At 48.5% G+C, this 17,405-nt stretch overlaps 2 protein-coding genes across 2 annotated transcripts in view; one reads left to right on the top strand and one right to left on the bottom strand.

Moving 5' to 3' along the window:
* The window catches only part of NUMA1 (nuclear mitotic apparatus protein 1), a 69,186-nt gene extending 59,952 nt beyond the window's left edge, over window positions 1-9,234 (bottom strand). Inside the window, 3 exon segments of the mRNA XM_081909508.1 lie at window positions 8,765-9,012; window positions 9,014-9,089; window positions 9,092-9,234. Of these exon segments, the coding sequence (XP_081765634.1) occupies window positions 8,765-9,012; window positions 9,014-9,089; window positions 9,092-9,233 (466 nt within the window). The 5' untranslated portion in view covers window position 9,234.
* Window positions 9,147-16,315, top strand: LRRC51 (leucine rich repeat containing 51). The gene is made up of 6 exons (XM_081910181.1): window positions 9,147-9,234; window positions 11,860-11,885; window positions 13,695-13,792; window positions 14,678-14,883; window positions 15,760-15,908; window positions 16,092-16,315. Exons 1-6 carry the CDS (start codon window positions 9,232-9,234, stop codon window positions 16,231-16,233), a joined length of 624 nt encoding a protein of 207 aa, XP_081766307.1. The 5' UTR covers window positions 9,147-9,231; the 3' UTR covers window positions 16,234-16,315.
* Window positions 16,316-17,405: the final 1,090 nt, after the last annotated feature.

The following is a 17,405-nucleotide window of genomic DNA, read 5'->3' as shown; positions in this document are numbered from 1 at the left end:
TTTCTGAAGACCAACATTACATCAAAAGTAGTGCCAAGAAGAACATTCAGGGAGTAAAAGGGAGCAGCGTCCATCTTTCTGATTGTGTTCCCCCCACCCCACTCAATGTCATACTTTCAGTCTTTCACAAACAAACAGCTGCTGCTGAATTACAGGTGAAACTGTAAGCCTAGCCACTCAAATGCACAGAGTTTTTCGGTGCAACATCAGCTGCACTGACTGTACCCCTATCCAACTTGAATAGCAAGCCAGGCTAATGCAAAGCCAGGCTAACAAAGTTCCTGGGACAAATGCTGAAGGCTGCTCCCCTCGCAAACACACCAGTCCTGTTTCTGCTCAGGTCTATCCAAGCAACTGTCCCCCTCCCTTTAAAGGAGGTCTGTCCAATGCTCTGACTAGGCCCGCCAAAATATCTATATATCGCCCAGGACCGGTATGAGGAGCAGACCGCAATGTTGGCTTCATTCAGCAGTGTATCCCTGGAGTCCCTCCACTAGCAGCGTCCACTGGGGGGGAGTGAAGAGTTCCTTCCTCCAGTGGGCGCTGCTAGCAGAGGGACTCTGGAGCGGTGGCAGTTTCATCAAGGATATACTGCTGAATGAAAATCGCCATTCCACTCTGCCTTCATACGACACAGAGGGAGAAACAAGCTGTTTTGGCACGGTGCCAATACAGCTTGTTCCTCCCTCTGCATCTTTAAACTGCTTGAAGTAAGGAATGTGCAGCTGTCCTTGCCTCAGTTGAGCTGTTATAGGAGCCCCCAACCCAGCTCCAGCTCCCACAAGCTGGCAGCAAAGTGGGTGCTCTGTGAAACTGCTTAGTTGAGGGAAGCGCAGTTGCCACTCCCCGCAGCGAGCAGTTAAAGGAGCCCCGATGCTCCATCCACTCATACATGAGCGGTGAGAGAACTGGGGCTGTCTCAGCTGGGAAAGGGGAACCTTCCCGATCCCCAGCTGAGTGGCACAAACAGGCTGCATTGTCCGAGCCTGCAAACGCCTGGGTGAAACCTCCTCAGCTCTTGAGGTGAAAGCTGGGGCAGTTTCACCCACTGTCTTAGGGGCAGAGGCCAATGAATCTCAGACCCACAACTCAGAAGCCCCATGAGTCTTTGTGGCATGCATGCACTAAATAATTACATAAGGCACTGAGGAGTCTGCCCTGGTCAGCTTGCCACAAAGACTCGTGGGACTTCTCATCACACACCCAGTTTAACTTGATTTACCTGTTAACATTCCAGACCTTGACGACACCACTTCCTACAGTTCTCAGAGTAGTCTGACTGGCACAGGTGCAAACCCTCACTGACCACCATATGCAGGCGACAACCGATTTGCATGGGTGCAATCAATGCACAACCATGCACACACTCATTGTGGCAACCTGTGAGTGGCCGGAAAAGGGGGTGGAATGGACTTATGTGCACTCCACCATTGGACACAATGACACAGAAAATAACCCCCGCAGAAACTGGGAGTTGTCTGTACTGCTTTTCAGTCAGCTTAGAATTTAAAATATGGAAACAAAAGAATAAAACAAAACACAAAACAATGTAACAGCAAAATGTTCTCAGGCCATTTGTGATATCCACAGGACCTCATTTACCTTCAGCTTGTCAACCAGCTCTTCGGGGAGCCCCAGGGTAGATGATAACGATGATTTAGATTTATTACTTGACTCTCACCATAAGGTCCCATGGCAACATTAAAATCAATTTGCAATAAAAAAGGTGGAGTGGGTCTTTAAAACATACACCTCAGGTGTCAAAGGGCAGGGCAAAAGTTGGGAAAGTGGCTACCACAACACTTTGGACAGTACAGTTAACTATTTCTGTGTAGGAATAATGTCACATATTCAGTGTTCCTAAAAGATCAAGCATTGTACCGATGCTCTGAGATGACAAATGCTGCTCCTGTATTCTGGCACTGGGTGACCTCATTTTTGACTTGAGATTTTCCAAGGCCACATCCCACTCAGGAATGTGGCAATATTTAATCATGATAGCAGCAGCTTTCATGTTCTCAAGATGAACTCTTAGATGGAAGAATGGCATGCCATATGATTTAAATTTGCATTGCATTTCTGAAGCAAGCAATTGGAATGATGGAATCAAAGAGTCCTCACTATAAAGATCACGCTTGATGAGACTGATTGATGTATTTTTTAATAAAATTATGCTGAGATGGAAGGTTTTCATTTGCTTTTGGTTTAAGGCATTACAATCAGATTTACCTGAGTTAATTAAGCCCTCTGGCACTGGGTAGGCTATAAAATGTAACCTAAAAAAGTAATCACACCACCCATGGATCATAAAGCATGATACAAAAAACAAACAAACAAACAAGAATTGAGACGACAATGGAGTTGCATCCAACACTAGTTTTTGTCGGAGGAGACCCAATGAAATGAATGGTTACAGTGCAAGCCTCACCATGTCTATTCAGGAAGTCCCGGTTAAGCAGAATAAGTCACATCCATTAATTTCAATGGGTATACCATGAGAATGAAGAACGCTGGCAACGAGCTAAATGTTTGGAACCACTGAGGTCATCATGCTTAGAAGTAAACCCCTTTTTCTGAGTACCTCAACTTCCACCTTCCACCACACATCAAATCCCCCTCCACACACTCAAGTTTGTGTTCAGCCAGGGGAGGGGCAGGGATGACATCCCATTCTCAAGTGGCAGGCAGAATAGAATGTTTCTGGAGTTTGCTCTGTCAAGGATGGAAAAAGTTCCAAAAGTTCTTAGGCATCAACACAGAATTTTCCTGGTCTTGGAATTTTTCCAGCTCTGGATTGAGCAACCACCCTCCCCCACGCCTGGCATTTACAACAAACAAAACAAGCACAAGTGCTCCTTCCTTTACTCCTCTGCTTTTTGAGGCAGAGTTCAAACAGCAATACTTCCAGTTTAGAACATTTTCCAGGCAACCTTCCTCTCCTGGAAGCAGCCATCGTCTCTCTAGCTAGCCCCTTGGCTTCAAAAAGGCTTCAACATCTGGATTCTACTAAGCCACTTCTGAGATCACTTCAGTGAACAACAATGACCTTCTCCTTTCTGCTACCGGATCTCTCCACCTCTTTATTGCTATTTACTGCTTTCCTATTAGGAGGATTTGTAGCTGGCTGGCTGACTGAACGCAAAGAGTGCTCACTAATGGTTCCTCATCATCCTGAAAAAGATAGTAAGTAGATTGCCGCAGAGTTGTTGTTCAATGTCTTTTATAAACAACTTGGACGATGGAATTGAGGGGACGTTCATCAAATTTGCAAATGACACCATACTGGAAGGGGCAGCTAATGCCACAGAAGACAGAATCAGGATTCAATAAGACCTTAACAGCTTGGAGAACTGGGCCCAAACTAATCCAAGTGAATTTCAGTAGGGACAAATGTAAGGTTCTGCACTTAAGCAGGAAGAACCAGCTGCACAAATATAAGATGGTGGACACCTGGCTTGCCAGTAGTACATGCGGAAAGGATCTAGGGGTTAACCCAAGCCAACAGTGTGATGCAGCAGCAAAAAAGCTAAGGCTAGTCTAGCCTGCATCAACAGATATATACGTAGTATCCAGATCAAGGAAAGCAATACCACCACTCTATTTGGCCAAACCTGGAATACTGTGTACAGTTCTGGACAACACACTTTAAGAAGGATGTTGATAAGCTACCAACGTGTGCAGAGGAGGGTCTGGAGACTAAGCCTTATGAGGAACTGTTGAAGGAGCTGGGTATGTTTAGCCTGGAGAAGAGGAAACTGAAAGGAGACACGATAACTATCTTCAAATATCTAAAGAGTTGTCACGTTACAGCTTGTCAACATCCTTCTTAAATTGTGGCGCCCAGTATACAGTATACACAGTATTCCAAATGCTAGTCTTAAAGCTGAAACAGGGTTTTTAGAGCATGGCCAGTTACTGCTTCCTGTTCTAGCCACCCTTCTGAGGGGTACAGATAGCTTTTGGGGAGGATTTCAGCAGGATCAAACAATAGAAAGGACTGCTGCTTCTGCTATCAGTTTTTATTATTTCTCTGTACCCAGCATTTTAAAGTATTGCTATGTCTTGCATTTGTATAATGCAAGAATTGACTGTTTGCTGGGCTTATTTAAAGTTAGGTTCTGTACAAAGTGGATTATTGGGCAGGTATACACAAGCCTGTTTGCAGCTGGTCTTTTTCCAGGAAGTTTTGAGATTCATCTTATTATCTTGGAATTTGGAAGCATGAATTAGCTGGTTGGCTCATCAAACCACCCTCAGCAGTTTCCCAAACTGTTTAGATTTAGTTGCACATTGTGTATGTGTTTAGTTTATCTAATAATTATGACATAGATTCCAGTACTTTTGCACACATCTAGTCTGGAACAATTGTTGCTCACTCTTGAGCCTCTCCTCTTTTCCTTTCCATTCTTTTCCACACCCAGCTCTTTGAGGTTCTGGACTTTCTTAGGCTTGACTATCTATCTTGTCCTTCGTGACTTCTCCCTTTCGGCCCCTAGTTTTATTATTTGTATATACATTTTGGGGTTAGACCTCATAAGGTGACCCTCCTATCAAACTACAACATTGTACAAAAACATGTTTGGAAGTCCCTCTTGGAAGAAGTATGGAGGGCCACCTCTCCCCATTCAAATTTCTTCCAAAAAGTACAGAGCAATCTTCATACCCTTGTATCCAGCTAAAATACATAAAGAGAAGGGAGGGGAGTGAAAGCGGCCCCCCCTCTGCCTCTTCTCATAGATTACCCTTGAAAGAATGCAGCCCCCCACAGAAAGATGGTTGCACCCCCCCCCCGCTTTAGCACCACCTATCGTATGCAATGCAACCAGGGACACGGAGTGAGCAGTGAGCGTGCTGTGAAACTGTAAAGTATCTGTTTAGTTTGGGCCCAGTTTTATAATCTTGTTATGGTAATTTTGAATTCCATCTTCTACAGCATTAGCTACCCCTCCCACTTCAGTGTAATCTGCAAATTTGATGAGCATCCCCTCAATTCCTTCATCCAAGACATTTCAGAAGATGTTGAACAATAATACACTCAGGTCAGAACCCTATGGCACCCCACTTGTCACTTTTTTCCAGGATGATGAGGACCATTACTGAGCAATCTTTGGGTTCAGTCAGTCAACCAGCTACAAATTCACCTAACAGTTACCTTGTTCAAGCCACATTTTACCAGCTTTCTCGCAAGAATATCATAGGGAGCTTTGTCAAAAGCTCCCTATGATATTCTTTGTCTTACTGAAATCAAGATTCTTTGTCTTACTGAAATCAAGATACACTATGTCCACAGCATTTCCCTGATTTTCCAAGCTTGTAACTTTATCAAAAAAAAAGAAATGAGATTTGTCTGGCATGATTTGTTTTTGAGAAACTCATGCTGGGTCTTAGTAATCACAGCATCCTTTTCTAAGTGCTCACCGACCAACTGTTGAATTATCTGTTCTAGAACCTTTCTGAGTACAGTTGTCAAGCTCACTGGTCAGTAGTTACCTGGGTCTTCTTATTTCCCCTTTTTGAAGATGGGGACATTTCCTTGCCTCCAGTCTGCCTGGGACCTCACCTGTTCTCAGAGAATTCTCAAAAATTATAGACAAAGGCTCTGAGATTACGTTTTTAAGTTTTCACCATACATATACTGAAAACAGTCGCTGACCAGGATGTTGTTGTTGTTACTATTATTTTATTTATATCCCGGCTTTTCCCTGCATATAACAATCCATAACAAGCTATTCATAATAAGTCGTTAAGTTGTGTCCGAAGAGTCAGACACGACTAAACAAATAAGCTATCAGTAACTAGTTTTTCAAGTCTGTACTTAGTACAGTAATTAAAATACAATTAAAACGACCTAATCATAGGCAACTAATTGAAACTGCATAGTGACAAAACTCTTAGAAATGCTGTACTTGTTTTCCCACCACAAAGAGATGGTGAATAGCTGAGCTGACTCATTATTTGCAAACCACCTTTCAATTTAACAACACTGACAAGGCAGCCATAAAATACAAACAGAGGGCAAAAGGAGAAAAAAGGAGAAAAGACTAAACACAGCGCAAAAAATACAATTCCACAGGAGTGACAAGTATCACTGTTATTGTTCAGTGAAGTATTGCAAAAAAATAACACTTTAACACCTGGGCAGACTTCTCTGGACACCCCCACAGAAAAGGCCCTATCAATAGCTGCCACTTGCCATACATCAAACCTGATAACCTGCCCCACTGTACTTGATTTGGACTTCACCCAAAAGGCCCCTCCCTCCCCTTGCTAAGCAGAACTAAAAATAATTTAACCAACCACACCCAGCCATCTCCCTCACACAGATCCTGGTGGGGCACTTTTAAAAAGTTACCACTGGTTTCCCGCTCTTCCTCCAAGGAGCTGAGAGCAGTGTGTGTTTCTCTTTTCTATCCACACCGCTCTGGGCTGGGCTGCGAGCAACAGGTTCCATGGCTTAGGGGGAGATCTGAGCCTTGGGTTGCTGAGTCAGTATTCTGACCACAACACCAGACGGGGGGACAGACATGCCGGTTCCAATTCATCATCATAATAATAATAATAATTTTTGAACCTTCCTGGTTCAAAAATCAGGCTCAGGGCGGCTAACAACAAATTTAAAACACTTAATTATAAAACAGCATAAAATACAGTATAAAAACATGAATAAGAATAAAATTCAAAAATCAATTTAGGGGAAATAAGCATTAGATAATCCCCAGGGCTAGCTGGCTGAATTGGTCCTACTTGGGCCAGCGAGGAGGCCAGGGGAGAATTAGCTGTGGGATCTCAGAGCGGGTGATCTTCAATTCAGGATGCAAACCACCACACAAACCTGGGGCAGTTACCCTTACATCTTAGGTGGGGCTGTAACAGATAACTACAATGTATGCAAAGGGCTAGCAAAGCAGATCTTTCCCTATACAGAGCATTTATAAACACTGAATATGAACTAGTTACAGATAGGTAGCCGTGTTGGTCTGCCATAGTCAAAACAAAACAAAAATTCCTTCCAGTAGCACCTTAAAGACTAACTAAGTTAGTTCTTGGTATGAGCTTTCGTGTGCATGCACTGTATCTGAAGAAGTGTGCATGCACACGAAAGCTCATACCAAGAACTACCGGTAGCTTAGTTGGTCTTTAAGGTGCTACTGGAAGGAATTTTTTTGTTTTGAATATGAACTGCTATTGCTACTAGTATTATTAAGTGCAAGATACCCTGGTAGGTAGCATGTCTCAAGGTAGGAACTCCCCAGACAGAAGTGCCACCAAAATATTCAATTCATCTGAAATGCTTCATTGTACAACATATGGCTCTTCTGTTGTGAATTGGGCAAAGGGAGCGCTGTTGGATAAGCGAGTATTTGTTTTCTGGCTGAGTTCATCTTTTAAAACTTTTTTTCTGACTTAATTCACCAACGCTTGTGACTTGCAAGGGGGTGGGGGGGTCGGAAGGAAAGGTCTTCTACATTTTTAAGACGGAAACATAAATGCTTGCTTTTCTTTTTACAAAATAGAGCAGCTGCAGAAGTTAAGAGCCTCAGATTAAGGCCATTTGCCACTTGGCCAGTTTTGGGTCAGCCCTGTGTGTGTGTTTGTCTTTATCCCTTCTCTCAGCTCAACCTACTTTGCAGGGCTGTCCAGAGTGCCAAAAGGCAGCAAACTCAAGCCCAGGCTCATGGAGGGAGGAAGAAATACATACCGAAGAAAAGAGCAATAAACCTCAAAACAGATCTAAAGAGGAGCAGCAATATAGCAACTCCTAGCCCGTGTGGCAAAGTGGTAATGCTGCTGGATTAGGGACCCCGGGTCCAAATCCCCACTCTTCTTGTGAATTTCATAGCCAGGGCCTGGGAGAGACCCGGGTTCAAATCCCCACTTGGCGATGAAGCTCACTAGGTGTGAGCTTGGGAGCCACTCACTGCCTCTCTCGGCCTCAGCTACCTTGCAGGGTTGTTGGGGGGACTAAATGAGGAAGGAGGGAGCTCCTTGGGAGGGAAAATGCGGGAAATATACCGGTAATTGCAATAAACAGAGAAAACACAGAATTGCCGCTCTGTATTTCACAACTGGCCTGGTATCCACAGGTGGGAGGCAAGTGAAAGAAACCATTAATTATTATTTTTACTAAGAGGCCAGTTGGGAGAGGGGCTTCCTCCCCCTCCTCCTCCTCCTCCTCCAGGCGAACTCGGTGCTGCTCACTTTCCCCAGGCTAACTGAGAAAGCAGGCGGGGGAAGTGGAACTACCCGCCACTTGACACGGGGGGGAAAAGAGAAACGCCTCGTTCGCCCTCCCGCTTTTGGGCGCCTTCTGAAAACATTTCAATTTTTTGTAACCCCTTCGGACGACCCTGTCCAGATCTTAACGAGTTTTAAAATGAAATGGGGGTGGAAAAACAACTGGTTTTACAGCCTAGCGTTAACTTTTCTTAAATGGGTAGTAACACTTTGGGGGTTTGTTTTTTCCCCCTTGTTCTCTCGCTTTGAGGCCGTCCCTTTTCTTCCACGAAACCTACTTTCATGAGGTAAATGAAACGACGCGAAACGAACCTGCTCCTCCCCCCCCCGCGGCTCCCTGAGAGGATTTTTTTTTTTAAATTTCAAATTTACACACGGGGAAGAAAAGTACCGGAGAGTGTCGTTCCCTTTCCAGGAGTTGGGGAGCACCCCAAAAAAAAAAAAACCACCCCACGAAAAGGTGGGAGGGGAGGGCTGCCTTCCTGAGGTAAATCTTCCCGCGCGCCCAGCCGCCCGCCCGCCCGCCTACCTGCCGCGGGGCCTCCTCTCCGCCGTCCTCCTCGCGAGTCGGCCTCCGGATCCAAGCGGCTAGGCCTCCGTCGCCCCCGCGGCCCAAGGGACAGGAGAGGCGCCGCGAGGGTGAAAAACTTCCGAACAAAATAGAAAAATAAAACGCCCGAGAAGCCACAAGGCTGAGGCCTCGAAGCCCAGAGGCGGAGACTGCGCCTGAGGCGGAGAACTACGTTTCCCGGCGGGCCCCGCGCGCACGCGGGAGGGAAGGCTTCGTTTCCCGGCAAGCCCTGCGTGGCTGAGGAGTTTAAGGACTACGTTTCCCGGCGGGCGCCGCGGCGTCGAGCGGGCGGGCGCGGAGGAGGAGGAGGCTCCGCCCACGCGGTGTGTGTTTCGGTTGCCGTGGCGACGGCCCCGCCCTCTGTCCGCGCCGCGTTCCAATGTGCGAGGCAGAGAGAGGCGGACTGGGCGGGCGAAGCGGCGGGCATGGTGAGTGCGCGTGCAAAGGCGGGCGGGGGGGCGGAGAAGGGATCCGTGCAAGGCACGTCGGGGGGGCGCGTGCAAAGGCCAGGATCAGTGCAACGCAGCTGCAGCAGCGGGGCTCGTGTGAAAAAAATTAGCACAAAAATGGGAGCAAGGAGAATTACCTGCGAAAGAAGAATGGCAAAGGAAATTAGATAAATTAAGAGGAATTAGATTAAATTAAGAGGAAGGATTCGAAGCCTGCGGGATCAGAGATTCTTAGAAGACTGGAGTAAATATTTGAACTACTTGAAAAGCAATTGTAATCCACAGATGACGCTAGTAGGACTGCAAGAAGTTCTACAAGGAGGACTTTGTGAAATATTGCAAGGAAGACCCTGAAAAGAATGATTAGTTAATGATAATTAAGAGTAAAAGAGAAATTAAGAAATGCAGAACAAGTGATGAAGAACGGAAGCTCTTCAGAGGTTGTTGACGGAAGTCTAAAATATTGTGTAAGATTAGAAGTTAGGTTAAATGATTGTTGGAAATGATATGTTAAAAAGCCAGTAAAAATATATATATATAAAAGAAAGAAAAAGGAGGAGAGCGTGCAGGACCTGGCCAAAGCGCCGCATCCCTTCCTGCAATCGCTTTGCTGCTTCTTCGCGGAATCACATTGCTTTGTAGGCCCTGCTGTCGGAGCAGCAATTTTGCAAAGCACCTGCCACAGCAGGATGAAGGCTCACCAGTGTTGCACTGGGGAAAGAACTGTGGGTTTCTGGTTTGTTTGTTGTTTTTAAGTCTGCTGGCTATCATGTTTAGGGGGCTCCCTCCAGGGTCCTGCTGTTTGCAAGGTGATGGATCTGCGCAGCTTTCCTTCCTCGTCTCTCAATGGAGCCCTTCTGCAGTCCTCAAGACTCCCAACTGCTTGGGGGCCTCTCTCTCCTTCAGGCATGGCTCTGAGCGCTAGAAACATAAGCATCTCGGCTTCGGAGCAGCATTTTCAACAAGAGCCTCTGCAGTTGTGGAGCATGTGCGCCAAGGTGTCCCCGGGGCAACTCTCACAAAGCATAGAGGTGCCCAGCTCAGTGTCAGAAAATCCCAGGTGGGGCTGGGAGACAGCACTGCTGAAACCGTGGGGAGCTGCTGCCAGCCAGTGCAGGCAGTACTGAGCTGGGTGGACTAAGAGATCATCAGGAGGTTTGGGGAGGGTGTTCATCAGTATGTGGATGATACCCAGCTCTACCTCTCTTTTAAATCAGAACCAGTGAAGGCGGTGAAGGTCCTGTGTGAGTGTCTGGAGGCGGTTGGAGGATGGATGGTGGCTAACAGATTGAGGTTGAATCCTGACAAGACAGAAGTATTGTTTTTGGGGGACAGGAGGCGGGTGGGTGTGGGGGACTCCCTAGTCCTGAATGGGGCAACTATGCCCCTGAAGGACCAGGTGCGCAGCCTGGGAGTCATTTTGGACTCACAGCTGTCCATGGAGGCACAGGTCAAATCTGAATCCAAGGCAGCTGTTTACTAGCTCCACCTGGTAGGTAGGCTCTCGCCAGAGTGGTGCATGCTCTGGTTATCTCCTGCTTGGACTACTGCAATGCGCTCTACGTGGGGCTACCTTTGAAGGTGACCCGGAAACTACAACTAATCCAGATTACGGCAGCTAGACTGGTGACTGGGAACGGCCGCCGAGACCATATAACACCGGTCTTGAAAGACCTACATTGGCTCCCAGTACGTTTCCGAGCACAATTCAAAGTGTTGGTGCTGACCTTTAAAGCCCTAAACGGCCTTGGTCCAGTATATCTGAAGGAGCGTCTCCTCCCCCATCGTTCTGCCAGGACACTGAGGTCCAGCTCTGAGGGCCTTCTGGTGGTTCCCTCACTGCCAGAGGCCAAGTTACAGGGAACCAGGCAGAGGGCCTTCTTGGTAGTGGCGCCCGCCCTGTGGAACGCCCTCCCATCAGATGTCAAAGCGATAAACAACTACCTGACATTCAGAAGACATCTGAAGGTAGCCCTGTTCAGGGTAGTTTTTAATATGTGACATTTTAGTGTATTTTTCATCTTTGTTGGAAGCCGCCCAGAGTGGCTGGGGAAACCCAGCCAGATGGGCGGGGTACAAATAATAAATTATTATTATTAAAGGCCTGACTCTGTATTGGGTAGCTTGCCTATGTATACAGTCATACCTTGGATTGAAATAGCTTCGGGATAAGTATTTTTGGGTTGCGCACTGCGCTGACCCTGAAGTAACGGAGTGCATTACTTCCGGGTTTCGCCACTCGTGCATGCGCAGTCAAAATGACGTCATGCGCGGAAGCGACAAATCGCGGCACACGCGTCCGCGGGTTGCGTTTGCTTCTGGATGCGAACGGGGCTCCAGAGCAGATCCTGTTCACATCCAGAGGTACCACTGTATAGTAAAACCAATCTCTGTTTTTTATTGTTGTTTTACACCTTCACAACCATTTGCTTTGGGAGGGGGAGGGGCAGACTTCTTAATTCACACCTTGGTAGAATGGGGTACACCATTGAATTGTTGGTGGGGGGGGGGACAAATTCAACTGTCCATCTCTGGGTGAGACTTTTCTGCATGTTGGATCTCCCTGCTGATAATACACTTTGCTACTTTTTCCATCTCCCTCAGGCTAGTTCTGCGATATCGTTTCCCAGGTGAGTAGCGACCTTGACACAGTTTTGCTACAGATTTGTGCTGTTAAGAATTCTAAGAACTCTACTTGCTGCATTTTTTTTAATACTGCAAAAACTGCATTTTCAGAAAACTTTCTACTATCGCCACAAGATTTATCTCCTAGCTAGTGAGAGCCGATTCCGAATTATTGTGTTGTGTATAGCCCACCTTTTTCTCCAAGGAGCTTGTATGATTCTTCCCCTCCTCTAGTCCCCACGACGACCCTGCAAAGTAGGCTGAGAGGGACTGGCCCAAGGTGAGCTTCCTATGGCCAAGGGGGCATTCGAACCCTGGTCTCCCAGGTCTTAGTCCGATGTTCTAACCACTACGCCCCACTGGCTCCTTCGTAGTCTTTGGCGATCCGTCGTCGCCAAGTAAGATTGTCTTCAATGAACATGGTTTGAACAATGAGTCCGTAAGTGACTGTGGAGGCCAATTCTGGATCCACACATCCTTCCACAGTGGGGACATAGGTTTCCAGGTGGGAGTTGATCATGGTGTGGATTTACCAAGTGTGCCTTCCTCTTAGCATGTTTCTCCCTTGTGTCCTGAGTTTGAATGTCTTCAAAGCCCGTGACACCTTTGGCAAAGGCTGTTATCCTACTGGAGCGCTCGCAGGCCAGTGTTTCCCAGTTGTTGGTGTTTATACTACATTTTTAAGATTTGCCTTGAGAGTCTTTAAACCTCTTTTGTTGACCACCAGCATTACGCTTTCCATTTTTAAGTTTGGAATGGAGTAGTTGCTTTGGAAGACGATCATCAGGCATCCACACAACACGGCAAGAATCATTGCTTCAACACTGGTGATCTTTGCTTCTGCGAGAACACTGATATTAGTTCGCCTGCAGGCGGCAAAATTCTTGCTAGGTTGTTAGCCACGCTGGCTCCATGTCAGTATAGACCAGCTTTAGAAAATATCTAGAAGGCCTTAGTTTGGCAGAAGCAGTCGTGGCTTGCCGCGTACAGCAAAAACAGGCAGCCTTCAATTTTATGACCACCACAGTATTTGCATTGCGAGAGAGGAGTGTCTGAAGGCCCCATTCATACGATGTGTGCGCAGCCTCTCGCCTCCTTTGGTAATGGTGACAGGCAAGGATAGAAATGTCCTTTGCTCCAAAGCAAAAGCGAGAGGAACACACTGCTGCCCTCCGCTGGAGACAGGCGGCGCAGCCTCACCACCAGTCTCCGGCGCCAGCCCTGCAGTGTTTGCCATTCCCACCCACCCCCTTCCCAGTTTGACTTCAAGGCAACGCCTGTGCTGTAACGAAAAGCGGTCGCTCTTGGAGAGACCCCCTAAAGACAGCCTGCAGTGGTGAACCGGATACTTCCCGAGAAGCACACGTCACCACTCTGCACACCTGAAACGTATGTAACCTGAGGTACCACTGTAGTTGTTCTCATTGACATCTGGTGGGAGGGCGTTCCACAGGGCGGGTGCCACTGCCCTTCCCCACCCTCTCACTATATATAAAGGTCTGGGGACTTCTATTTCAGTGTATCTGAAGAAGTGTGCATGCACACGAAAGCTCATACCAAGAACAAACTTAGTCGGTCTCTTACGTGCTACTGGACAATTTTTTTATTTTATATATCTATTTCTGCTGCGTCAGACCAACACGGCTACCTACCTAAATGAGTTTGTAAGTCCCACACATTGCAAGAAGGGCCAAGGTGGGCAGGGCAGAGCAACCGAGGGAGGAGCAAGGCCCCTTGTGTAACTAATACACACACACACCCACCCAAGGACAAATGGCACCAACCTTCCTGCGTGTGCGATTGTGTTTTGTTAGCACAGGGGGGAAGACTTGCGCCCGGTGGAACTACAGCACGGCCTCCCTCCAGGCGCCTCCGTTGGACTACTCATTTCGGGGCATCAGCTTCATGCAAGGTATGGCATAACCCGGCGGTTCCCAAACTCAGCCCCACGGCTCCATAAACTCACCCTATTTAAAAGCAGTATTCAGAACAATGGCTCAAGGTCATTCATTTTGGGTGAATTAATTCAACTGGTTTTAAGTGCATTTTGAATGAATTGAATTATATCGGGCTATTGCAAACTGCTGTTATGAAGAACGCTTTTTATAGGATAGGGGGCACTGCAGGTGAGTTGATGGAACTGAGGGGGACGGTGGTCCCCTAAAACCACACTTATACCTCATCACACTTATACCAAAATCCGAAGCTGAAAAGGCACAACTTAAGAACTACCGTCCCATATCCCTTTTAAATGTGGATTACAAAATTTTTGCAGATATTTTAGCCAACAGATTGAAAAGAGTGTTAAATGAAGTAATACACAAAGATCAGGCAGGCTTTCTCCCAGGTAAAACCTGGGAACCCCTGGTCTCAAGCGTTACAAGAATATAATAATAATTCATTATTTATACCCTGCCCATCTGGCTGAGTTTCCCCAGCCACTCTGGGTGGCTCCCAATCAAGTGTTAAAAACATTACATTAAATACTAAAAACTTCCCTAGAGAGAGCTGCCTTCAGATGTCTTTTAAAGATAGGATAGCTGCTTATTTCCTTCACGTCTGCAGGCAGGATGTTCCACAGGGCGGGCGCCACTACCAAGAAGGCCCTCTGTCTGGTTCCCTGTAACCTCACTACAAGCAGGCAGCGACTGCATGGTGGCAATGGAAATGTCCTCTGCGCGTGCTCAGAGGCACTGGCTGCTGCTTCAGCAGAGCTAAGCCGCGCAGGAAGGACACACAGCAAATGCTCCTTCCCTGCTTCCCTGATCCTGCCTTGCCCATTCTCTGCCACCCCCAGACCTGCTGACGGAGGAGCCGAGGGCCGGCCTGAAGCCCATCCTTCGGTCCGAAGGGGGCCGGCTGCTGACGCAGGCCATCTGGCTGAACAACAACACCCTCGGGGAGCTGACCCAATTCACAGAGACTGTGGGCAAGCTCCTGGAGTACCCAGAGGACATCTACTGGATCGACCTCTCCTTCAACGACCTGCCCATCATCGACCCGGTAGCGTAGTCCGTTCCCTGGAGCTCCTTTAAACAGATTTCACTGTTGCTCCGCAGATTAACGCACCAGCAACACCGGCCTTGCCGCCATCAGATAAGTTCATTGGTGGGGGGGGGGGCATCAAGATGCTAACTGGGGCACAGCTGCCTCGGTTGAGTGCTGGAGCTATTGTTTATTTCGTTTATTTGATTACCCGCCCTTCACTCCGAGCTCCCAGGGCAGGTTACGGCATTAAAACACAACATCAGAACCCATTTGAAACAGCTTGAAATCCCAACAATAAGGTGGGTGCTAGTAATAGATGCGTCAAAAGGCAGGATGAAGAGGTGCAGTGAAGGCGCCAGACAGATCTCTTTTTTGGGGGGGGGGAGTCCCACAGCTTAGGGGCTGCCACAGAGAAGGCCCTTTCTCCCTGGGCCTCTGGGGGTGGAGGAACAAACAAAAGGGCCCCCCTCTTCCAGTCGTAGCACCCGAGAGGATCTGTAGGGAAAGAGGCAACCTTTCAGATATCTGGGGTCTATGTCATTTAAATACCAAACTGTGCACCTTGAATGGGGCCCGTAAACCGGGGGGAAGCTGTTTTAAAACAATCAAGTTTTTGATAAAAATTATATTAATACAACAAACCAACCAGGGAAAAGGTATGTGATCTAAACAGAGCCCCAGGCAGCAATCTGTGTTTTGAACCAATGAACGTCGCCTTCAAGGGCAGCCCCACGGAGAGCGTATTGCAGTAGTCCAGCCTGGAAGTTGCCAGAGGGGGGCTGGATTTGGAAACCGGTAGGGATCTCCGCCAAGTGCAGCACCCGGCAGATTGCAGCCTGCCCGGCTGCTGTTGCCTTTCTGAGCCCTCCGCTTGCCGGCCTCTCTGCCCAGGTGCTGACTTCCTTCTACAACCTGCGCCACCTCAACCTTCACGGGAACGCCATCCAGCAGCTTTCAGAGGTGGACAAGCTGGCAGTGCTCCCGCACCTGCGCAACCTGACGCTGCATGGAAACCCCGTCGAGGAGGAGAAGGGCTACAGGTAAACACTCGCCCTCCAAAAAGAAAACCCCCAACCCTCGGGGAACAGGAGTGTGGGGCACACAGGACATGGGGGCGGCAGGGGCTGGAGTTTTAACTGTGCTCCGCGTGAGAGAGGAGGGAGGGAGGCAGACAGGCTGTCCTCCAAACACTGACCCCGGCACTGTACTTTGCACATTGCCAGGAGCTACGTCCTGTCCACTCTGCCCCACTTGAAGTCCTTCGATTTCAGCGGCGTCACGAAGCTCGACCGGACCACCGCGGCCGTCTGGAGGCGCATGAACATCAGGCCCAAGAAAGTCCGGAAGAGAAGGGACGACTACTGATGGCCCCACTGCTCTGGCAGCAGGGAGAGGAGGCCCCTGCAACCCCCAGCTTCAATTGGGAATAAAGAGTTAGAGCACCTTGGCATGGCAGAGCATGGATGGGGGAAGGGAGAGGGCCGGGGGAGGGTGTGTGTGCGCGGCTGGGAGCCTTTCCTGCAGTTGTGCCCAACGGCCTCAGCCTCCCCACTTTCCGGGAGCGTCAGGTTGGGGAATCTGTGCTTCATGGGACCCTGGAACTGTGCTGTCGGAAGGGACACGCAAGGATCCTCTAGCCCAACCCCATGTAGTGCAGAAATCGCAGGTAAGGAATCCCTGGCAGATGGCCCCCACCACCACTACCTACGATTAAAAACCTCCAAGTTAGGAGAGTCCATCATTTTCCAAGAGAGTCCGTTCCACTGCCAGGCGGCTCTTAGTGCCAGAAAGTTCTTCCTGACGTTTAGTCGGAATCTCCTTTTCTTGCCGTTCGAAGCCGTTGGTTTCTGGAGCAGTGGAAAACAAGCAGTGTACACTAGGGCACCTGCAGCGCTCCAGGAGACCAGAGAATTGTAGCGCCGGGAGAGTCATCCAGACCCACCTTCTGCAAACCGAAGGTGCGCAAGGCACCTTCATTTTTCCCTTTTGTTTCAGATGGCCGGAGCCAGCCAGCCAGCCAGCCAGCCTTTCCTGACCTGCAGATGTGCTGGACTCTCCATTCCCATCAGCCCCTGCGTGGTGGCAGCCACTGCAAACCCAACAAGGATTCTGGCACAGCGTAACAGATGCACATAGGATGCAGCCACTGTGGATTTAAGGCAGCTGCCCTCCAAATTCTCCTAGCAATGGGGTGAGGCGGTGGGGGGAACAGGGAATGACACCTCCCAGACCCTTTCCTTGTGCCAGCCTTGAGTCCCTTCTCCTTACCCCCCTTCCCCATGGAAGTGCAGCCCTCACACGCTGGGAGTTTCGTTCCCCCCATCTTTGGCTCAGTGGCAGAGCACCCGCAGAGAGTCCTAGGTTCAGATCCTGGCATCTCAATCTCCTAAGTGACAGGAAAGGCCTCTGTGCCAGAGAGCGCCTCCTGGTCCTTACGGAGCTTGAGGGAGAGTCGCCTGACCTGCTGCAAGACCTGTTTCCGCTCAGTGGCGTTTGTGCAGGGGAATCACTTTTTGCAGGGTGGCGCCCCCACTGCT

The sequence above is a fragment of the Podarcis melisellensis genome, assembly GCF_964234715.1.
Source record: "Podarcis melisellensis genome assembly, chromosome: 4".
Lineage (NCBI taxonomy): Eukaryota > Metazoa > Chordata > Lepidosauria > Squamata > Lacertidae > Podarcis > Podarcis melisellensis.
Note: the sequence above shows the minus strand (reverse complement) of the source record. Positions and strands in the feature narration are given on the sequence as shown.

Excerpts from the sequence above, each read along its gene's own strand:
- LRRC51 (XM_081910181.1), top strand. Across the intron at positions 14,884-15,759 it reads ACCTGCCCATCATCGACCCG|GTGCTGACTTCCTTCTACAA; the intron begins GTAGCGTAGTCC and ends CTCTCTGCCCAG. Across the intron at positions 15,909-16,091 it reads GAGGAGGAGAAGGGCTACAG|GAGCTACGTCCTGTCCACTC; the intron begins GTAAACACTCGC and ends GCACATTGCCAG.